This window comes from Panthera uncia, chromosome B4 (assembly GCF_023721935.1).
Source record: "Panthera uncia isolate 11264 chromosome B4, Puncia_PCG_1.0, whole genome shotgun sequence".
In the NCBI taxonomy this organism is placed as follows: Eukaryota; Metazoa; Chordata; class Mammalia; order Carnivora; family Felidae; genus Panthera; species Panthera uncia.
Genome location: NC_064809.1, coordinates 131816221 through 131840043, shown reverse-complemented (window position 1 = coordinate 131840043; position 23823 = coordinate 131816221). Strand labels below are relative to the sequence as shown.

At 48.5% G+C, this 23823-nt stretch overlaps 1 protein-coding gene across 5 annotated transcripts in view; it reads left to right on the top strand.

Annotated features, from left to right (window-relative positions):
- The first annotated feature begins 6001 nt into the window (after positions 1-6001).
- The window catches only part of TCF20 (transcription factor 20), a 58027-nt gene continuing 40205 nt past the window's right edge, over positions 6002-23823 (top strand). For 3 of the 5 annotated variants that reach the window (XM_049627579.1, XM_049627578.1, XM_049627577.1), the window contains exon 1: positions 6003-15102. In XM_049627579.1, coding sequence (XP_049483536.1) covers positions 9439-15102 — 5664 coding nt within the window. In that variant the 5' untranslated portion in view covers positions 6003-9438. Of the gene's footprint in view, positions 15103-23823 lie in introns of all 5 variants that reach the window. The other 2 variants (XM_049627580.1, XM_049627581.1) reach the window with 2 other exon arrangements.

The window sequence follows — 23823 nt, the reverse complement described above, 5'->3', positions numbered from 1 at the left end:
TTTTAGTTTATTTTGAGAGAGAGAGGGAATGTGTATGCAGAGGGAGGGACGGAGGGAGGGAGGGAGGGAGGGAGAGAGAGAGAGAGAGAGAGAGAGAGAGAGAGAGAGAGAATCCCAAGCAGACTGTGCGCTTTCAGTGCAGAGCCCCATGCGGGGCTTGATCTCACCAACTGTGAGATCTTGATCTGAGCCAAAATCAAGAGTTGGTTGCTTAACCAACTGAGCCACCCAGGCGCCCCCTAAACACGACTTTTATAAAATGCACTGGGTAGAACATTCGTTTGACTTGCTTTATTGGAACCGAACCCTCACTGTCTCTGAGGTACATGCCTGTATTATTCTGCTCTTCGCCGGACTGTGCACATAACGAGCATTTCCCGTGCTGCTGGCATCTTTGCAATTACTGTAGTTAGTGTGTCCTGTTTTGTTAAGTGGATTTACCATAATTTGCGTAATAATTTTGAAATGGTAAAGAATTAGGTTCTTATTGGTAGGCCATCTCAGCCAGCCTCAGTGACTACAGGGTGGGAGCCCGGAGCAAAGTTTTCCTCTTCACTCTCCCCCTGCCCTGCCTCTTTTCTTCATATAGATATCGCTAGAGCGAATACGTACTTTGATTTCTGTTTGATTGTTTGTTTTGAGATTTCCCTAAGATAAAAATCTAGTAAATAGAATTACTAGGTCAAAAGTATTAGTATTTTTAATACCAAATTGCTTTTTTTTAATTTTTTTTTTTAACGTTTATTTATTTTTGAGACAGAGAGAGACAGAGCATGAACAGGGGAGGGTCAGAGAGAGGGAGACACAGAATCCAAAACAGGCCCCAGGCTCCAAGCTGTCAGCACAGAGCCCGATGCGGGGCTCGAACTCACGGACTGTGAGATCGTGACCTGAGCCAAAGTCGGCCGCTCAACCAACTGAGCCACCCAGGCGCCCCCCAAATTGCTTTTTTTAAAGAGTTCTGGAAACTTATGCTGCTTTTGTTAATTGTTTGTACCAGGTTCACCCCAACCTCACCAGACAGGGTATCATCTCTTAATTTTTTTTTTTTTTGAAAAATTAATAGCTATAAATTTGTGCCCCTGGATTTTATTATCATTAATTTCATCGTGGTTGAAAGTAGATATTTTTTATAGTTTACATGACTAATTAGAATACAGATTTTTGACCCTCAGAGAGTAAACTTTTTAGGCATTCTGGGTGGGTTTCTTTTCCTCTAGATGACAGACATCTGAGTTGGTTTCTTAAGCTGCTTTCTGGGCTTCTCAGCCAGGGAGCCAGTCAGCAAGCACTGTTAGTACCTTGGCTTATTCTAAAGGCCTAATTGTGCTGAGACCTATCAGTCACTGGAAAAATCTAGACTGTACCTCTGCAAATAGGACATAGAATTTGAATTATCAAGTCATTGGGCAGGTCTTTGGGCCTGATTGATCTATTTAGGAAGATCCCTCATTTGCACACGTGTAAAGCAAATAGCATGGATATATCCAGATACAAGCAGTGAACTCAGTTCTAGCAAATTTCAAGATTTCTTAAAAAAAATATATTTTTTAATGTTAATTTTTTTAGATAGTGTGTGAACGGGGAAGGGGGAGAGAGAGAGAGAGAAACACACACACACACACACACACACACACACACACACACAGAATCTAAAGCAGGCTTCAGGCTCTGAGCTGTCATCACAGACCCCCGTGTGGGGCTCAAACTCACAAACCGTGTGATCATGACCTGAGCCGAAGTCAGATGCTCAACTGACTGAGCCACCCAGGGTGCCCTTCAAGATTTCTTTTTAAAATGCTTCCCAGGGGCTCCTGGGTGGCTCAGCTGGTTAGGCATCTGACTCTTGATTTCAGCTCAGGTCACGATCTCACAGTTAGTGAGTTCGAGCCCCACATCAGGCTCTGTGCTGACAGCGAGGAGCCTGCTTGGGATTCTCTCTCCTCTTCTCTCTCTGCCCCTTCCCTGCTGTGCACATGCGCTTTCTCTCTCTCTCTCTCTGTCAAGATAAAAATAAACAAATTTTAAAATGCTTCCTGGTTTGTGAGTGTCTTGCTCCTGGTTCAAGGCAGGCTTCTGCCAGAAGTACAGTGGGGTTTGGGGAGTGGCCATTCCGTATCTCACCTCTGTTTACTATGAATGTTTCGCTTGTTGAACTTTTCTGAGCCTCAGTTTACAAAAAGGAGCACTAATACTTCTTAGAGCATGGTGAGGATGAAAATGCATTAACATTTATGTAAAACGCCTGGTGCAGTGCAGGACTTGTATTAGACGTGCAGTAAATAGGAGATTGCTGCAGGTATTATAAATCTGACACAAAAGTTGGTCAGGACTTTTAAAAACCTGGACTTGGGTGCTCCTTACAGAATTTGTGATGTAATGACAGAAAGATCATGGACTTTGGAACTGAGTTATAGAACATCAGCTCCAACTTATCCTAGAAGGGTGACTTTTGGCAAATTACATAATTTGTTTTTGTTTCCTCATCAGTAAATTGAAATGTATGTAAAGCATACAGTGTATGACACGTAGAATAAATGGTAGTTATTATTACATCAATAGCACGTGCCTTGGATAGTGGTTAAGGGCAAGCGTACTCCACTATGTTTGTTGTTACAAAGCAGAGAAAAGCCAGCAAATTCTCTGTTTTAAGGAAGAATTGTAGAGAAGGTCACATTTCAGGAGTTCTTTAGGTTCTGAGAGCCACGTGACTGACAAAGGAGGAAGGAATTTTTGGACCTAGGGATGCTTCAGAAAAGGAAGAGCACGTGGTGGCCTAGACGGGACTGAGCAGGTTTGTTTGGGTGGAGAGGAGCAGAAATGCAGTTGGGAAGACATCAGAGGGCTTCAGGGCATGTGGGGAGGGGAACACCGTCAAGACGTTGGTGAAGCAAAGCTGTTCCGGGTGCTGGGTGCTGGGAAAGAGAACTTCTGGAGGTGTTCTTGTCCGTCAAGAAAGGCGAAAGCGCCAGTGACAAGGCTGGAGAGGTAAGGGACAAATACAGGAAATGGAGAAGTGGCAGGATTAGGTGACATCTTAAATACAAAGGGTTAAAGGAAGAGTTGAGTTTGGGTTATTCTAAAGCTTCTTGCTTAGGGTAGCTGAGAGCTGATTGTGGTTTTCCCGGAGGATGGGAAGTTGGGTCCATTGAGGAAAGAACGTTTTTATCATTGAAAATATGAGTTGGTGACGGCCTAAGAATAAATCTATTTTGTCATCTTTAGAGAAATTATTTTAGCCACAAGTGACGCTGCCCAGAGTCTTTACATGCAGAAGTGACTATTCTTCCCCACCCCACCCCCCCACGCCCCCGCCACTAGAGGCCTTGTCTTCTACCCCCAAATGGTCATCAGAACTGTGGCGGTGCGGTTGATAAATACTGCAAACGCCTTCCTACCCCATCCCTGGCAGTCAGAGCCCAGCACCTGCTTGCCACTCTGTTTTTGGTATTCCATCCAATTTTGAACCCTGGACATATCTTATTTGCAGCTTGGCTGTGCATTTTCTCTGACATTTCTAGGTGTTTTGTTGAGAGGAGATTTCTTAGTTCCTCTGGTATGCCATATTGCATGAAATAGAAGTCTCTCACTCCCCAAGTGATAATAATCTACTCTGAAATCCTAGGAATAAGAGAAGAACTATATTAGTCAGGGTCCTGCAGGAAACAGATGGCATACTCAAACTGGGTAATTTGAGGAGCATTTAATTGTATCATTCAGGAGAGGGGAAGCTTTTCTGTTCCAGGTATGAAGAGTGTGTGTGTGTGTGTGTGTGTGTGTGTTTAATTTTTATTTATTTTTGAGGGACAGAGACAGAGTGTGAATGGGGGAGGGGCAGAGAGAGAGAAGGAGACACAGATCCGAAGCAGGCTCCAGACTCTGAGCTGGGTCGGCACAGACCCCCACGTGGGGCTCGAACTCACAAACCATGAGATTGTGACCTGAAACTGCCTGAGCCACCCAGGTGCTCCTGAAGAGTTTTGACAGAAGAATTAAGGTTTATCCTACTGCTGGCAGAACCGCTGGGGTTGAGAAGGTCAGAGATGCTGCTCCTGCCCATCTAGGGCCGAGGTACCTCAGTGAGTGGTTCTCATGAGCTCACAGGGAAGCCACTATGCACCTGTGTCTGTTGTCACCACTTCCTCTGGGGTAGCGGTCTCTGCTTTCTCTTCTGTCTTCCAAATCTGTCTTGTGCTTCTCTTTGCGACCATGCTGGAAAGGGGGTTATGGAAAGTAGCTCCCAGCTTCTGATCTACAGAGGAGGGCTTAGAAGAGAGTCATCATGACACGGAATTGACCACAGTGCAGGATTGGGACTGTTCACAGTGAGTGAGCAGGGTTGGGGACACCAGTGGAGAAAGTGGAGTCTCTGGGCCAGCAATAGCAGGAGTTGTTACTCTCCCAGTCCTGAAAGGCAAGAAGAGGAAGCAGTTCCTGAGGCCTGGAGAAAGTGGCTGTTCAGGTTCCCCAAATGGAGCGTGGCCATTGGCGCACCGTCTCAGCCAGCCTCAGTGACTGCAGGGTGGGAACCCGGAGAACAAATCCCCCCTCCTCACTCTCTTCCTGCCTCGTCCCAGCCAGACTGGGCCAGAAGCCACAGGGGGCACCGGAACCTCTTCGGGTCCCTACTCTGCCTCCTCTCCGGGCCTGGAGTAGGGGGGAGATGGGTGAGGAGGGAGGCTGCAGGGCAAACAGAATGGTCCACCAGGCAGGGGCCATAACTAGAAGCACAGGTGGTGATTTTGTCCTGAGAACTGAGGCAGTTTTTCAAGGCAAGGGAGGAGAAGGGGCAGAAACACAGTGGTTAAGCCAGAACTGAAAAAGGAAGCAGGTGCCTGGAGAGACCTCCGAGGAGACGGTGTTGAAGGCAGTTTGGAGGCTTTTGTGGGGAAGACTGGATTGGGGAGTGGGGTGATGTACGTGCAAGGAAAGGAGGACAAAGCAAGCCACGGCTCTTTTCTGTGAGGTGGCAATTCGTGGCCCTGCGACAGGCTGGAGGGCGGGCCACAGGCAGAAGTGGTGGAGGTCGGCATGCAGGCTCTGGGCTGTGAACGTGAGGGCACTGAGTTTGGGACCTCACTAGTGCCACTCCACGGCCCGCTGAACCCATCCAGAAAGCTAGAAAATAGGAGAAAACCAGAAAAGGGGAAATCAGGGAAAGGGAGAGTTGGGGAGGGAGGTGCAGTGGCAAACCTCTTTTCAGAGCGCATCTACAAATTCCTCATGGGTGACTGGCTTCCTTTGGAGTGTCAGTTTTTCTCTAACCACATCTGCGTTCATTCAAACAAGGAAATTCAGGCATTTGTCAGTATTAATCATGATGTTCAAAACTGTATTTGCATTTTTAAAATGATAGGATGATATCTGAAAGATCTCTCTTAGCTTATTTTATAAGGCTGATACTAAAGTTACAAATATCCTGGCTGACATTGTTTTTTAAGTTTGTTTATTTTGAGAGAGAGAAAGAACAAGCGGGGGAGGAGCAGAGAGAGGGAGAGAGACAGAATCCCAAGCAGCCTCTACACTGTCAGTTCAGAGCCCAACGTGGGGCTTGAACTCACAAACCGTGGGATCATGACCTGAGCCGCAATCAGGAGTCAGCCGTTTAACTGACTGAGCCACCCAGGAGCCCCTCTGGCTGACATTTTTAGTTGCTGGGATACTTGGTTTTCTTCTTGTTTTACTTGGAACTCCCAAAACAGAGGAACTTGGAACTTGCATTCACTTTCTTTTTTCTTTTTTTTTTTCTTTTTTTTTTTTTTAAATTTTTTTTTCAACGGTTTTTATTTATTTTTGGGACAGAGAGAGACAGAGCATGAACGGGGGAGGGGCAGAGAGAGAGGGAGACACAGAATCGGAAACAGGCTCCAGGCTCCGAGCCATCAGCCCAGAGCCCGACGCGGGGCTCGAACTCACAGACCGCGAGATCGTGACCTGGCTGAAGTCGGACGCTTAACCGACTGCGCCACCCAGGCGCCCCTGCATTCACTTTCTTATGGACCGGATACTTCATGTATATTAAGAATGTTTAGCTTGACTGGTACCCTGCAGGAGGTATTTGGCTGGGAATTTTTTTTTTTCTTGTCTGGTTCATAAACCAGAACTACAACGATAGGGAGGAGGAGGGCATCCCACAGGACAGGGAAGCTCCAGGGAAGGGCTGAGAAAGACCTCTGAGGAATTGTACCCAAATCTCTTTCCCTCTGGAGATAGGGTTTTCTCAGGGACCCACCGGCCTGCGGTGGGCGGGATTGGCCAGCGTTAAGCTCGTCTTCAGCTCTTAGGAGCTCCTGCTAAGGAAAACTTTGGAGCAAGTGACATTTAGATTTACATGTAGATTTTCAGAAGCCTGATTTTATTTACAGAAGGATTAATTAAACAGCATGTAAAATATTTATTTGTGGAGAGAGTATCTCTTGAGAGAACTTTTCATTAACCTACCAGATTTAGTCTTTTTGTTCAGTGGAACCCATCTCAGCCACCTTCGATCGTTTGGAGAAGGCCACTGGCATTGAGAGCCAGGGTAGAGGCACAGTCACAAACAGGAGAAATACCTGTGTGGACAGAATGTTTTCGGCGGTGCTGGAAATAATGGGGGAGGTCCTTGTGAGAGGGAGGCAGAGAAGGGACACACTGGAACGTGTGATCTCTGACAGGACAGATGGCACCTGTCACTGGCTGCATCACAGATCCTCGGGGTAGTGTAATATTAGGAACGTGGCCCGAGGGGGCCTGCTGCTCAGGAGCCTTGTGAGCTCTGTGCTTTGGTGTCCTCATCTGTAAAATGAGGGTGTCCGTGCTGTGAGGGTTAGTGACGGTGCATGTGAGGGGCTGGTACTGTAGCGAACACTACAGTAAGCTATTGTCTGTTGCCCAGCAGCAGATTCACAGGAACACAGAAAAGAGCAGTCTGTTGCAGGAGTTTGAAGATGATGAGAAGCGGTTTCCTTTAGATTCTGAGATTATTTGTACTTGAATGTTTAAAGATGACTTTGGGTCATGTGATTATATAATCAAGCTTAATATCAAAGTAGTAGACACTTGTCTAGCTATTTTAGACTTAAGATATTTCGGGAAGAAGTGGGCCAGCTTTCTGAGTTTGGAGTTACTGACCATCTTCAGCTCTGACCCACGTTTACTCTCCAAAGCCTCCTCACGGCTCTCTTGTGGACTCAAGTTGGGTGTTCCCCGCCTTGGGACTGGGCCTGGAGGATTTTACAGGATTGCAGGGTGTTCGGCACCCTCCAGCTCTGCTTTTAGATTGATCACGTTCTATTTTCTCATCCTGTCACTCTCTCATCTCCCCGCCACGCTACCACCTCTGAGTAGGTACGTTCTAGCCTAGTTCTCTAAAGCCTAGTTCTTCTACCGTTTACTGGTTCACGGAACGCCTGCCGTGTGCTCTTTAATGACATGAAGATTACAGCAAGGGACAAGTCTGCCCTTTAGGAAGTTTACATTCTAGTGGGGGGAGAGATGACTAGTACCCAAGTAGCATATCTGTGTCTGTTGGGAGATAAGTGCTGGGGAGGGAGATCGGGAAAGCCCAGCCTCGGCTGTGGAGTTAGCTGTTCTTAATAGGATGGCCAGGGAAGGCCTTACCGGTCAGTTGGCCTTTGCCCAGAGACTGGAAGGAAGTTAAGAGGGGCAAGCCATGCGTCTACAGGGGAAGCGCATCGCAGGCAGAGCAAAATTCCTCTGTAGAAATGCCTTTGATGGTCCCCAAAGCAGGATACCGCAGGACCAGAGCAGAGACTGGCAGGGGAGGAGGTCAGAGAGTTCATGGGGTGGAGATAGGGACCCCCCAGAGCAGCTTCACTTGAATGAGATGGCGAGTCGAGCCCCCCGTAGGGCTTGGAGATGCGAACTCCAGCTTAACTTTGAAAAGGATTGCTGACTTACCTGCTAGCAGCATTATTGTCAGCTCTCTGAGCAGGAACTAAGAAGAAGAAACTAGCTTAATAAGCCATTGTAAGAAAACTTTGCCCTCACTTACCCTAACCTAGATGTGTTTCACAACTTTTTTTAATTAAAAAAAAAAAAAAAGTTTATTTCTGAGAGAGAGAGAGACAGAACACCATCAGGGAAGGGGTAGAGAGGGAGACACTGAACCTGAAGCAGCCTCCAGGCTCCCGAGCTGTCAGCACAGAGCCCGACGCGGGGCTCAGACCCACAAATGACCTGAGCCAGTCGGACGCTTAACTGACTGAGCCACCCAGGTGCCCCTCACAACTTCTTTAAGTAACTGATTTTAAAGAGTTTTGGAGCTCTTTGACCTTGTTTTACTCAGCTAACCCTGAGAAGTAGACAGGCCCAGGCAAAAGGCAAAAAAATAAGAAGATCGTCTCTTGATTGACTAAGAAGAGTAGTACATTACATGCTAATTACATCAGCAAAGGTAATGCAAGCTGTTGACCCAATCGGATGACTTTGAGAAGAGTCTAGGTCCTAGCTGATGAATTTTTATTTTCCTCTATATTTTGTACTGTCTTCCAAAGTGACTGTTTCAATTTCCTACTTCACAGTAATGGCCAGTTATAACTCTGTGAATACTAGATTGGCAAATAAAAATCTGTGTGGGTGTTAGAGGTGCTGGAACTTCTTGCAGACCTACAAAAAGAATCTGGAAGAAAAGTCACTGCTGCTTTGGCTTATGCTGCCTAGTCCTTTGTCCCTGGGAGTTAAGGACAGATGGCTGAAAGGAGGAGTGCCTTGCACACAATTGCTTGTCAAGAAAGAGGTTAAGCCCTAAGTTTGTGAGGAATGACTGCAGCAATCAGGGGATCCATACACTGATCAGAGTTGAGTGTCCTGGGGTCACCAGTCAGTAGTTACAGGAAACCTGCAATAGCATGCATTTGGACATGAGACTGAGTTCTGTTGCTCAAAGTTGGGGAGGGTGGGACAGCCAGTGGAGTGACTGCCTCATCATTATTTGAGACTCAGTTCAGCGATCAGACAAATAATAATGAAAGCAAATAAATGAAAGTGGTTTTTTCCTCACACTCCCCCACTGTAACTGGAAGACTTACTTAAAAATTGTTTTTTTGTTGTTTTTTTTTTTTTATTAATAGTAATAGCACAGCCCCGTATTTTAGCCCGATAGAATGTTGGGGGCTCATTTATTTAATTGTGAGGTTTTTTTCTGTATTAAATTTGTATTTACCCAGAATGTTTCTTTTCATGCTGCCACAGGCTTCTGCCTCACTCCTGAGGCCATTTCCCCACTTATTTGCATTTTCAGAGAGGGATAGGATAAGAAATCAAAGGAGATGAGATTCAGCCCAGTCCCCTTCATCTGGGCGTCTGAATGATTGTATCCCCTCCATCATCTAGACTTGATTTTCTTTGTACGGAGGAGATACGTGTCTGATATTTTCCTGTCTCCTCTTCCATTTCCAGGAGGGCTGTTGGCCTGCTGCCGTGCTGCTGAACAGTATGCAGTCCTTCCGGGAGCAAAGCAGTTACCACGGAGACCAACAGAGCTACCCGCAGGAGGTACACGGCTCATCCCGGATAGAAGAGTTCAGCCCTCGTCAGGCCCAGATGTTCCAGAATTTTGGGGGTGCAGGTGGCGGCAGCGGTGGCAGCGGCGGCGGCGGCGGCGGTGGGCGACGAGGAACGGCGGCTGCGGCAGCGATGGCTAGCGAAACCTCTGGCCACCAGGGCTACCAGGGTTTCAGGAAGGAGGCTGGAGACTTTTACTACATGGCGGGCAGCAAAGACCCCGTGACGACGGGAACCCCGCAGCCGCCTCAGCGAAGGCCTTCGGGGCCTGTGCAGAGCTACGGACCCCCCCAGGGGAGCAGCTTTGGCAATCAGTATGGGAGCGAGGGTCACGTGGGCCAGTTTCAAGCACAGCACTCTGCCCTTGGTGGTGTGTCTCATTATCAGCAGGATTACACGGGGCCCTTCTCTCCAGGGAGCGCTCAGTACCAGCAGCAGGCCTCCAGCCAGCAGCAGCAGCAGCAGCAGCAGCAGCAGCAGGTACAGCAGTTGAGACAACAGCTTTACCAGTCCCATCAGCCTCTGCCGCAAGCCACTGGCCAGCCAGCGTCTGGTTCGTCCCATCTGCAGCCGATGCAGCGGCCCTCAGCTCTGCCGTCCTCTGCCGCCGGGTACCAGCTCCGAGTGGGTCAGTTCGGCCAACACTACCAGTCTTCTGCCGCCTCCTCCTCCTCCTCCTTCCCTTCGCCACAGCGTTTCAGCCAGTCCGGACAGAGCTACGACGGCGGTTACAGCGTGAACGCTGGATCCCAGTATGAAGGACACGGCGTGGGTTCTAATGCACAGGCCTATGGGACACAATCAAATTACAGCTATCAGCCTCAATCTATGAAGAATTTTGAACAGGCAAAGATTCCACCAGGGACGCAGCAGCCGCAGCAGCAGCCGCAGCAGCAGGCGCAGCAGGCGCAGCAGCACCCCCCTCAGCATGTGATGCAGTACACCAACGCTGCCACCAAGCTGCCCCTGCAGGGCCAGGTGGGCCAGTACAGCCAGCCCGAGGTTCCTGTGAGGTCCCCCATGCAGTTCCACCAGAACTTCAGCCCCATCTCGAACCCCTCCCCCGCGGCCTCGGTGGTTCAGTCTCCGAGCTGTAGCTCCACCCCGTCTCCTCTGATGCAGAGTGGGGAGAGCCTCCAGTGCGGGCAAGGCAGTGTGCCCATGGGTTCCAGAAACAGAATTTTACAGTTAATGCCCCAGCTCAGCCCGACCCCCTCAATGATGCCCAGCCCTAATTCTCATGCTGCGGGCTTCAAAGGGTTTGGACTAGAAGGAGTGCCAGAAAAGCGACTGACAGATCCTGGGCTGAGTAGTTTGAGCGCCCTGAGTACTCAAGTGGCCAATCTTCCTAATACCGTTCAGCACATGCTACTTTCTGATGCCCTGACGCCTCAGAAGAAGACCTCCAAGAGGCCCTCCTCGTCTTCTAAGAAAGCAGACAGCTGCACAAACTCCGAAGGCTCCTCACAGCCTGAAGAACAACTGAAGTCCCCCATGGCAGAGTCGCTGGACGGAGGCTGCTCCAGCAGCTCTGAGGATCAAGGCGAGCGTGTGAGGCAGCTAAGTGGCCAGAGCACCAGCTCCGACACCACCTACAAGGGCGGAGCCTCCGAGAAAGCTGGCTCCTCACCAGCGCAAGGCACTCAGAACGAAGCCCCCAGACTCAATGCCAGTCCTGCAGCCGGCGAAGAGGCTGCCTCGCCAGGCGCTAAGGACACACCGTTGTCATCCGAGGGCAACCCAAAAGTCAATGAGAAGACGGTTGGGGTGATTGTCTCCCGGGAAGCTATGACAAGTCGGGTAGAAAAGCCTGGTGGGCAAGATAAAAGCTCCCAAGAGGATGATCCTGCAGTCACTCAAAGGCCACCCAGCACTGGTGGGGCAAAGGAGACCAGTCACCCATCAGTTCCGCAGCCAGAGCCCCCGGGGGTCGGGAGCAAAGGAAACAAGAATGGAGATAATAACTCGAACCACAATGGAGAGGGAAATGGCCAGAGCGGGCACTCCGCGGTGGGCCCTGGTTTTATAGGCAGAAGTGAGCCCAGCAAATCTCCTGGAAGCCTGCGCTACAGTTACAAAGATAGTTTCGGGTCGGCCGTGCCAAGAAACGTCAGTAGCTTTCCTCAGTATCCTACGGGACAAGATAAGGGTGATTTCACTGGCCACGGGGAGCGAAAGGGTAGAAATGAGAAGTTCCCTAGCCTCCTGCAGGAAGTGCTTCAGGGCTACCACCACCACCCTGACAGGAGATATTCTAGGAGCACTCAGGAGCATCAGGGCATGGCTGGTGGCCTGGAAGGAGCCACGAGGCCTAACGTCTTGGTCAGTCAAACCAATGAATTGGCTAGCAGGGGCCTTTTGAACAAAAGCATTGGGTCCCTACTAGAAAACCCGCACTGGGGCCCCTGGGAGAGGAAGTCAAGCGGCACGGCTCCTGAGATGAAACAGATCAATTTGGCTGACTATCCGATTCCCAGAAAGTTTGAAATAGAGCCCCAGTCATCGGCTCATGAGCCCGGGGGTTCCCTCTCTGAAAGAAGATCAGTGATCTGTGATATTTCTCCACTAAGACAGATTGTCAGGGACCCGGGGGCTCACTCACTGGGACACATGGGTGCTGACGCCAGACTTGCAAGGAGTGAACGGCTCAATCCAAGTTTAAGTCAGTCGGTCATTCTTCCGGGTGGGTTGGTATCCATGGAAACAAAGCTGAAATCCCAGAGCGGGCAGATAAAAGAAGAAGACTTTGAACCACCCAAATCTCAAGCTAGTTTCAACAACAAGAAATCCGGAGACCACTGCCATCCTGCTAGCATCAAGCACGAGTCTTACCGCGGCAATGCCAGCCCTGGAGCAGCCCACGATTCCATCTCAGACTACGGCCCACAGGACAGCAGACCCGCGCCAATGCGGCGGGTCCCTGGCAGAGTCAGTGGTCGGGAGGGCATGAGGGGTCGGTCCCCTTCGCAATATCATGACTTCTCAGAAAAACTGAAGATGTCTCCTGGGAGGAGCAGAGGCCCAGGGGGAGACCCTCATCACATGAACCCACACATGACCTTCTCGGAGAGGGCCAACCGGACTTCTTTACACGCTCCCTTCTCTCCCAACTCAGAAAGCCTGGCCTCCGCTTACCACACAAATACGCGGGCTCATGCTTATGGGGACCCCAACGCAGGCTTGAATTCTCAGCTCCATTATAAGAGACAGATGTACCAACAGCAACAAGAGGAATACAAAGACTGGAGCAGCAGCTCTGCTCAGGGAGTAATCTCTGCGGCACAGCACAGGCAGGAGGGACCACGGAAGAGCCCGAGGCAGCAGCAGTTTCTCGACAGGGTGCGGAGCCCCCTGAAAAACGACAAAGACGGTATGATGTATGGCCCACCAATGGGGACTTACCACGACCCCAGCGCTCAGGAAGGCGGGCGCTGCCTCATGTCTAGTGACGGTCTGTCTAACAAAGGCATTGAATTGAAGCATGGCTCCCAGAAGCTACAACAAGAATCTTGTTGGGATCTTTCCCGACAGACTTCTCCAGCCAAAAGCAGCGGCCCTCCGGGGATGTCCAATCAGAAAAGGTACGGACCCCCCCATGAGGCCGACGGGCACGGGCTCGCCGAGACCGCACAGTCATCCAAACCCGGCAATGTTATGCTCAGGCTTCCAGGCCAAGAGGATCATTCTTCTCAAAACCCCTTAATCATGCGGAGGCGGGTGCGTTCCTTTATCTCTCCCATCCCCAGCAAGAGGCAGTCACAAGATGTGAAAAACAGTAACACCGAAGATAAAGGGCGCCTCCTTCACCCACCAAAAGAAGGCGCCGATCGAGCATTCAATTCCTATGCGCATCTTTCTCACAGTCAGGATGTCAAGTCTGTCCCTAAGAGAGAATCCTCCAAGGACCTTCCGAGTCCAGATAGTAGGAACTGCCCTGCCGTCACCCTCACGAGCCCTGCTAAGACCAAAATACTGCCCCCTCGGAAAGGACGGGGGTTGAAACTGGAGGCTATAGTTCAGAAGATCACGTCCCCGAATATTAGGAGGAGTGCATCCTCGAACAGCGCGGAGGCTGGGGGAGACACGGTTACTCTCGATGACATACTGTCTTTGAAGAGTGGCCCTCCCGAAGGTGGGAGTGTGGCTGTTCCGGACGCCGAGATGGAGAAGAGAAAAGGTGAGCTGGTATCTGACCTAGTCTGTCCCACAAGCCAGGACCTGAACGTAGAAAAGCCCCTGGCGAGGTCTTCCGAGGAGTGGCGTGGCAGTGGGGACGACAAAGTGAAGACCGAAACACACCCAGACACGGTCACCGCTGGAAAGGAACCCCCTGGCACCATGACGTCCACCACCTCACAGAAGCCTGGGAGTAACCAGGGGAGACCAGACGGTTCCCTTGGTGGGACTGCGCCTTTAATCTTTTCTGACGCAAAGAATGTACCTCCAGCGGGCGTGTCGGCCCCTGAGGCAAACCCCAAGGCTGAAGACAAGGAGAGTGATACAGTGACGATTTCCCCCAAACAAGAGGGTTTCCCCCCGAAGGGGTACTTCCCGTCAGGAAAGAAGAAGGGGAGACCCATCGGTAGTGTGAACAAGCAGAAGAAACAGCAGCCACCACCTCCACCCCCTCAGCCCCCTCAGATACCAGAAACCTCTGCAGATGGAGAGCCAAAGCCCAAAAAGCAGAGGCAAAGGCGGGAGAGAAGGAAGCCTGGGGCCCAGCCAAGGAAGCGGAAAACCAAACAGGCGGTTCCCATCGTGGAACCCCAAGAACCTGAGATCAAACTAAAGTATGCCACCCAGCCACTGGATAAAACCGACGCCAAGAACAAGTCTTTTTTCCCTTATATCCATGTAGTAAATAAGTGTGAACTTGGAGCTGTGTGTACAATCATCAATGCTGAAGAAGAAGAACAGACCAAATTGGTGAGGGGTCGGAAGGGTCAGAGGTCTCTGACCCCGCCGCCCAGCAGCACTGAAAGCAAGGTGCTCCCGGCTTCGTCCTTCATGCTGCAGGGCCCCGTCGTGACAGAGTCTTCTGTTATGGGGCACCTGGTTTGCTGTCTGTGTGGCAAGTGGGCCAGTTACCGGAACATGGGCGACCTCTTTGGACCCTTTTATCCCCAAGATTATGCAGCCACTCTCCCGAAGAATCCGCCGCCCAAGAGGGCCACGGAGATGCAGAGCAAGGTTAAGGTACGGCACAAAAGCGCGTCCAACGGCTCCAAGACGGACACTGAGGAGGAGGAAGAGCAGCAGCAGAAGGAGCAGAGGAGCCTGGCCGCCCACCCCAGGTTTAAGCGGCGACACCGCTCGGAAGACTGTGGCGGGGGCCCTCGGTCCCTGTCCAGGGGGCTCCCTTGTAAGAAAGCAACCACCGAGGGCGGCGGCGAAAAGACCGTTTTGGACTCAAAGCCCTCCGTGCCCACCACTTCCGAAGGTGGCCCCGAGCTGGAGTTACAAATCCCTGAACTACCTCTTGACAGCAATGAATTTTGGGTCCATGAGGGTTGTATTCTCTGGGCCAACGGAATCTACCTGGTGTGCGGCAGGCTCTATGGCCTGCAGGAGGCGCTGGAAATAGCCAGAGAGATGGTGAGTGCAAAGCCCCTTCCCAGCTTGCTCTTTCTCTCCCTTCTGGGCGGTTCCTTCCGCCTTCGCTTGTTCCAGCCCTGTTGCTCTGTATCGCATGGCAATTCCTCCAGATTAAAGCCCCTAGGCTCAAACGATGGACAGAAAATGAAGTAATTTGGAAGATTTGTTTAACGTCTGTTTTATCGGTAAGAAGGGTCCCTGGGTTACAAAGTCACGTGGGTGCGGCACCGCTTACCAGAACACACCCCTCCTCGAACCCGACCGCCCACTCCTCTGCCAGTTTCCTGTTTCTAAACAATAAGCTTTTACCGCTATCTGTGTTATTCACGGATCCTTTTCCCCCGTTTTTCAACATCTGACTCTGTAACGCTTATGAAGTATACCACGGTTATATTTCCTTTCTTCTAAAACTCTTCCATTTCTCTAGAATTATTAATTCATGTTTTTATGGCTTTCCTTGGACCACATCTCCCCGACCCAAACCTGACAGTCAGGGTATTTACTGTTTAGGACTGTTTGGTAACTGTTGTCCTGGGGCATTCGTCGTCATTATCACTCACTTCTTTCCTCCAGTGAACGCTGTTTCCTCAACCCCATGTCTTCGCCTTTCTTAGCCTGCGCCCTCAGCTCACACGGGACATCATCTTCCCTTAGGAGTTTGCTGAGAAGGGTGGCGGGAGGTAAATACTCTGAGATCTTGTCTTATGCGAAAACATGTCTTTATCCCATCCTCTTGCTTAATCGAGCTTTGGCTGGGTATAGAATTCTAGATTTGGAATAATTTTCTCTCACTGCCTTCAAGTCCTGACTCCTGACTTGTCCTCTAGCTTCTAGTGCTGCAGTTGAGGGACAGGAGCTGTTACGATTCAGTCTTTAGTGTGTGTGCTGCCTTCCTCCTCTGGAAGGTTTGAGGATCCTCTCAGTTGCCCTTGGGGTGGGTCTCTTCACTCACTGTGCCAGCCCTTGCTGACTGTAAACTCCTGCCTTCCAGCTGAGGAAGTTTGTTGTGTGTTGTTTCTTGGATACTTTCCTTCCTTCTCTTTTCTCTGTTCTTTCCAGAATCCTGTCAGTTAGGTGTTGTACCTCCTGAATTAATCCTCTGGCTTTGCCTTTTCTCTCCTGGGTTCGTTCGTTCTCTCTCTCTCTCTCTCTCTCTCTGCCTTTTCTAATTTCTCCACACTCTCTTCAGCTCTAAATAAAGATTTATTTATCTTTATTTCTGATACTCTCAAGAAACTTCTCTTTTCCAAATATCCTTCTGGGAGGTGGACCATTGACTGCTTGAATTGGGTTGGGTTAGAGACCTAACTCCTCTTAAAATTTTGAGTCAACGACCTGGTTGCTGGCCCCGCTTTCTGAGACGCCTGTGCCTTTCCAGGCTCTGTGCCACAGTGGCTGGCGTTCTAGTGGCTCCTCCGCTGCACTCGTTCCTCTCTGTGCCTCTCAGACCGTTGGCTCGCGCCCTCTTTGTTCGATTTCCAGCGTCTGGAAATTGGGACATCTCTCAGGTGTTTGTTTCCTCTCCCATTCTTCATGTCCTTGTCCTTCATGTCCATGTCATAGAAGCTATTCCCTTTCTCTTTCTGGGAGGGGAACAGATGTGGGAAATGAATGTTGGGTCTACGATATTGAATCACGCAAGAGTTTTTGTATTCATATATATTTAAATTTTATCACGCTGGACAAATATACTGATGACTTTTAATCATCGTGAAGAAGGATTATGTCAGCCGGGATCATAGTATCCTTGGACATTCTTTTCCTCTCCCCCTACGTTTCTCCCCAAAGCAGTATATTTTATCATTGTATTGTCTCCAGAATTTATCAGTCTCTGATAAAAAGGAAATCAAAACTGTAAACTGTAGTAAAGAATGTAATTAATGGGAAGTTTATATATTTTTTAATTAAAAAAAATGTTTTAATGTTTATTTTTGAGAGAGACTGAGACAGAATGTGAGTGGGTTAGGGGCAGAGAGAGAGGGAGACAAAGAATTTGAAGTAGACTCCAGGCTCTGAGCTGTCAGCACAGAGCCCGACACAGGGCTTGAACTCACAAGCTGTGAGATCATGACCTGAGCCAAAGTCAGACGCTTAACTAGCTGAGCCACCCAGGTGCCCTGTGAAGTTGATAACATAATTTAAATTAGAACATTCTGATTCAGTCACACAAGGGGCTTGCCTTTCCCTCTCAGACCTTTTCCCCCCACGTGAGTTTTTTCTCCCTCCTTTCCTCTCCATCACCAGAGTTGCTCCCAATCCCCAGGCTTGAAACACATTTACTTTGTACACATGTGACATTTTACAATGCACAAGTCCTAAAGGGACCTAACATTTAAGACCCTTAAGTACAAAATTCTGTAAATAGTCAATCCTGAGTATTCAGTACTCTATCAGTTGGTGGCCTCAGTACTCATCTTGCTGGTGGCCTGCCTGCCATATTTGGTGGTTTGTTTTGTTGTGTTTGTTATTTCAGGTATGTGTCCCTGCCCACCTGTCAGTGTTTGTTTTCTTTCTTTCTTTCTTTCTTTCTCTCTTTCTTTCTTTCTTTCTTTCTTTCTGTGTTTGTTTATTTTGAGAGCGAGCACATGTGCACTTGCACTGGCAAGCAGAGGAGGGGCAGAGAGAGAGGGAGAGAGAGAATTCCAAGCAGGCTCTGCACTGTCAGTGCAGAGCCCAATGCAGGTCTTGATCTCAAGAACCATGAGATCATGACCTGAGCCAAAACCGAGTCAGAAGCTTAACTGACTGAGTCACCCAGGCACCCCTACCAGTGTTTTCTTTATTACAACATAGAATATTATTAATCTCTCTCAGAGTAACTTTTTTTAAATGTTTATTTTTGAGATAGCACCGGTGGAGTAGGGGCAGAGAGAGAGGGGGACAGAAGGTCCAAAGCAGGCTGTATGCTAACAGCAGCCAGCCCCATGCGGGGCTCAAACTCATGAACCATGAGATCATGACCTGAGCCGAGGTCGGACACAACCAACTGAGCCACCCAGGTGCCCCTCTCAGAGTAACTTTTATGTCTAAACTGTTGAACGTTCTGGGGCAGTCATTGGTAACCGGTTGTCAGCAGGTGGACTCCTGCCCAGCAGATCCCTAAATCCTGTGTCTCAGCCCACATCTAGTTTATAGAAAGTAGAAGACACCCGAGAATAATGTGACCACACTAAATCACAAGTCCCTCCACCCCAGAAAGGTTGGTGACCAGCAAACTTGCCTCTTAAAATTCCTAATTGGGAATCTGTGTCTTCAGAAAGTCACAATTTAGCTTATTTACTACTTGTCAGCTTTGATCCCAAAGTAAAATCTGGCATGTTATATAGTTGGAACAAATAGACTGAATATGATAAATCATTCTCTCTGGCCCATCCCCATCCCACCGCTGCCATGGACTAGGTGGTTAGGAGAACATGAAGCACTTTAGATGGAGAAAATTGAAAGTGGTTTCTGTTTTTTAGAAATAATTTCAGGGACGCCTGAGTGGCTCAGTCAGTTGAGTATATGACTTGGGCTCAGGTCATGATCTCAAGGTTCTTGGGTTCAGGCCCTGCGTCGGGCTTTGCGCTGACAGCTGGAGCCTGCTTGGGATTCTCTGTCTCCCTCTGTCTCTGCCCCGCCCCTGCTTGTGCTCTCTCTCTCTCTCTCAAAAATAAAAAAAAATAAAAACATTAAAAAATAAAATCTTAATTTCAGCCTCAGCTATTTCAAAAGTACTTCAAATTAATCATCTGTCCTAAGGGATAAAAAGTTGGAATGCTCCATTTAAAGGTAAAAGGCATAAAGGCAGTAATTTTGTCCCTATGCTTCTTCCATATACTAGAGGCTCTAAATTAGATTTTTGGGTTCTCTGGTGGCCCCATCAGGGCTGCAGATTCCACCATCTCCTTTAATAACAGGGTTCAGACAAATAGCTGACCAATCTTATTTTTTTAATTGAGGTATAATTGACATAGAACATAGTAGTTTCATGACAAATCTTAAATATACCTCATACTACAGCTGAATCTTTATCTTCTTATGTTGCACTCTCAATGCCATCACCCTTTAAAAATTACTAAGCTTTTTCTTCCCTCAATTCCGTTCTGTTTATTTAACATCCATTTTGGAGTAGAATGCTAGCTTTGTATATTGAATTTAATTTCTCTGTACACTTGCATATTTGTTTTATTCCCACAAGCCACCCAATGAGATAGGAAGGGAGACAGCACCGTTCCATTACCCTCAGAATAAAGAATGATTTGGCTTTAGTGAAACACACTCGGATGGATGTGTTGATTTTAAAAATGGTTTAAAAAATTATGCTTCTTTAGCTTTTTGAGCTGACCGATGTTCCACTATGACTACAGGCTCTTTTTCTGTTTTATTTGCCCGGTTTTTATTCTCCTTTTCCTTATGTACTTGAGAACAAATTAAAATTACACTAACTTGCCTTCTCTTATTTAATTTGATAGATGCTGTTTCAATTTGTCAAGGCCACTTTGAGTCTAGTTTTGTCTTAGGTTTTAGCAGATGCGTTCAATTGCAGTGCGCTTAACAAGCATCCTATCATGTTGAGATAAGGCCACATCTATTTCATTAGAGATCCATTTTGGCCTGTGTATTTATCAGGTGTTTTGACAGGCATAATATTATAACAAAATAATATGAAGTCCTCGAGAGACAGCAGTTCCCTCCCTGTAAGTGTCACACTGTGAAAATTGCTGAAAACTAGAACATTCCTGTTCAAGCAGATGGCCTTTGCTCTCCTTCCTTTTCTGAGTGTGGGACTTAATCCGTTCATTTCTGCACAGTCCTCTGGTTTTGTCTGACTCTTACCTCTGTTTATTTACCTTGGTCCGATTGTATATGTGAGCCCACAGTGACCTCTGATCTGACACAATGTTGTGACAGAGGCAGTTGTCTCGAAACAGACATACGCATAACTCGGTGTACAGAAACGGTGTTTGATACTTTTAGAACGTGAAGGCCTTCAGGGTTCAGGGTTGTGGCAGCAGACAGGGATCCCTGGTGTGCCCTGCTCTGGGGAAGAGCTGGCCTGCTTGTTCCCTCCTTTCCCCTCCACCCCCCCCCCCCCCGCCCTGCCCCGGCTGACCACTCCCCTTCCAAACAGATTCTTAACAACCTCCATGGGAATTTAAAAAGTTTTTACCCCACAGTGTGTATTAACTAGATTGGGGTTAATATTTTTTTTTAAATCAATGTATTAAAGATTCCATTTAAAGTTTTGTTTTTTCTTTTTTTTTAAGTTTTACCTAAGTAATCTCTACACCCAACGTGTGGCTCGAACTCATGACCCCAAGATCAAGAGCTGAATGCTCTTCTGACTGAGCCAGCCAGGCGCCCCTAAAGTTTATTTTTAATATAACTTTAAATAGATCCTTCCACCATCTCTAACAGGCTAATATTCTCCTTAATTTTTAAATTGTGACAACATAATTTCACAAGTGTAAAAGTATTAATATATCTATTACATTATGAAAACGTAACTGCATGTTAAATGATCAAAAACAGGTCAGTTTGCCTCTCTGGTTATGTGTGAAATAAAGGCGTTGTCCTATGCTCCCTGAATTTCCGTTTGTGTTCCCTGAGTGAGTAATGGACTGTCACCCACCCATGGAGGCTGCCCAGGTCCTGCTGAAGGTTTCCCACTAGGCTCCTGGTCTCTGCTCTTGACTCACTGGACACGCATGCCCCACGGTGACGGTCCCTCCCCTGGACCCCTCCCTACCCCCTGCCCTGGCTTCCTTACACTGCCTTCCTCTCTGGTCCCATCTCTCTGGCTGTCACTTCGTCATTGTTGCCACAAATCACACCTCTGTCCCAGCCTGTCTGTATCACCCATTCCGGCACCGGGGTTCGTGCATCTCTCTATTCCTGTGACTTTCAGCAGATAACAGAGTTGTGTGATTATCTTATTACCTGTTTTTCTCAACACGACCTGTGATGACCTTGACACTAACCTCCAGAGAAAGGTTACCTTTCTTTCAGGATTTGGTTTTTCTCAATTCTAAGGAGCGTCATGAAATTTGCAGTTTTGAATTTTGTTGCTTATATTGTGTTACAGAATACATTGTGACAGATTGAAAGAAGTTTCCTAAAATCTGTTTCTTTTAGAGGTGGAGGGATAATGAGAGAAACTTTACACCTGATTATAAAATAAAAGCTATAAGGAATAGACTAAATGCCAAAGGTAAAGGACCATAAACAAGAACATCGACAGGTGACTCCATACTAGGCCAAATAAGTCATCCCTGAGCCGTTGAACTGGTTACTGCTGATGTGTTAAAAGAGCTGAGGTGATGAGATGGCACGCAGAGGTAGGCATTCGTTTCACGTCAGCAGCTGTCTGGGTCCCTCTAGAAAACCGGTACAGCTCTGAAGTTTGAGCGCTGGAAGCGCCCCTCACTCCCTCCTCGGCGTCGGGGAGCCTTGGCCCCAGGTCCCACACTGGTGTGTGGGAAACGGCACTTGGCAGGAGGGCTCCCGGCCTCTGTCAGGAAGGGCGATGTGATTCACGCATCGTGCCACACGCTTCCCCGCGCGAGAGCTTGGATTTTCCAGGACGTGGGGCTTCCTTCGTTCCATACTGTCCTCCGCCCCTTGCCCCAGGCCAAGGCCAGTTTTGTAGGACCCGAAGGCCTCCAGCTGCAGGCCGGTGTCTTCCCATCTTCCTATTGAAAAGAAGTCTGATAAGGGAAAATCCAGTCAGCCTAGTGGTACCCTCAGAGATCCTCCTCGCCTTTGTGCCTTTGCCGTTCCGCCCAGTGGCCGGGAGGTGGCGGTCCGTGAGAGCCCTGGAGTCCTGTTGCCTCGTGTGAATCCGGGACTTGGCATTTCCTCGCCAGTCACTTGCTCAAGGCACTTACTTAGCTCGTGTGCTTCCCCTTCTTCATCTATAAAACATGGAGACTGAGAGCGCCTGCTGCGAAGACGGTTGTCAGGAGCACGCGTGACCCTTGGGAAGGTGCACGGAGTAATGTTTGGCGAGGCTGTGGGCCGGTGTCTGCCCTAGAGTGGCCTTCTCGTGCTCTCGTGAAGGTGCGTTCCTGTGGGCTCACCCCGGGAGCTGTCGTCCGTGGGCCGTCGTCCGTGGGCCGTCAGTGCTTCTTCCAGGAAGGGAGGCTGCCCTGCATGTGAAACAAGCATTTTCTTTTCATTTTTACTCTTGTTTGGGGAGAGCAGGGCGTGTGGCATTTCAGGTGCTGTATTGGTTAGTGTCTTCTGATATGGCAGCAGCCCACGCGGACATTCTCAGGAATTAGATTATTCAAAGGAGAGGAGATGGAAAGAAGGGAATAAAATCTGCCTTGTCCATTAAATAAGAGCATTAATGTTCTTTTTTGTGAGTTGGCAATTTTTCGATAGTGATTACCTAAGGCCAAAGTAAAGAGTCTACCCAGTAGTAAAGTTATTTTTTTTTAATTTTTTAACAGTTTTTAATTTATTTTTGAGAGACAGAGAGTGCGAGTGGGGGAGGGTCAGAGAGAGAGAGGGAGACACAGAATCCGAAGCAGGATCCAGGCCCCGAGCTGTCAGCACAGAGCCCGACGCGGGGCTCGAGCTCACAAACCGTGAGATCGTGACCTGAGCCGAAGTCGGATGCTCAACCGACTGAGCCACCCGGGCACACTTAAAATTATTTTTTAAATAAACATTTTTGATGGGTCAGCACCTAGAGATCCAGAATAATAAAGAATTCACAGAATGATTCAGAACCATCACACTCCACCACCCGCCCCCCCCAAAAGGTAACACGTATAGTCTATGAAGACTGCAGAGGGCTGTACTGTAGTCTGAGGATTGAGCCTGTGACTTAAGGGCAGTGCGAAACCACTAGCAGTTTCTGAGTGTGTAACATCACACGATTGGGTTTGGTCTTATGAGGGCAACTCAGGAGAGACGCAGGGAGAGATGAAGAGGCAGGTCTCTGGTTGAAGGGCTGTGGCATTAGTCTACACAGAGATGACACGGGCCGAAGAAGTGGCAGAGAAGGGAATCGGAAGGAGCGGATAGATAACGACGATCACTTTGGAATTTAAAGTCGATAGAATCCAAAACCAACTAGGTGTGGCAGGTAAAGGAAAGTGAGGAATGATGCTGAGGCTTCCCATCCAAGCGAGCGGGTCAGCGGAGGGGGTGGGTAAGACCCCAGTAGCAGCAAAGAGGGGATGAGGAAGAGAAGGGAGACCCTCGTTTGGCAGCTAACGTGTTGTGGGCAGGAGGGAACACTAGGCGTGAAAGCTCAGCCGAGTCTGCGTGTTCGGGGCGACCGTGCTCCGGGTCTCCAGGACGGTACTTTCTCCTCAGGACTGGCTGGTTTTTATTTAGCTTTTTGGATATGTGTAAAACCAGTAAACTTAATCCACGTTGCAAGAAAGTGGGAAGAAATAGGAAATCATGAGATCTGTGTCATTAAAAAAAAAAAAAAAAATCCTTCATTAGAGAATTCTCTGAAAAGCCATCAAAGAAATTAAGCTATCATTTTAATTATTGCTACAATATGATTAGGGGTGGGAGGGGGCACAGAAGAGGTAATTTGCTATTTTTGGCTTTCTAATAATTTTCCAAGACATTGACATTATTGACAACACAGTGGAATACCAAATTGCATTTAATTATAGTGAGAAAGAGCTGATATGAAACATTACTTTTGGGGGCCTGGAAAAGACTCTATTGTGCACAGTGTAACACCCCATTTTCTCAGAGTTCCAGGGTGTA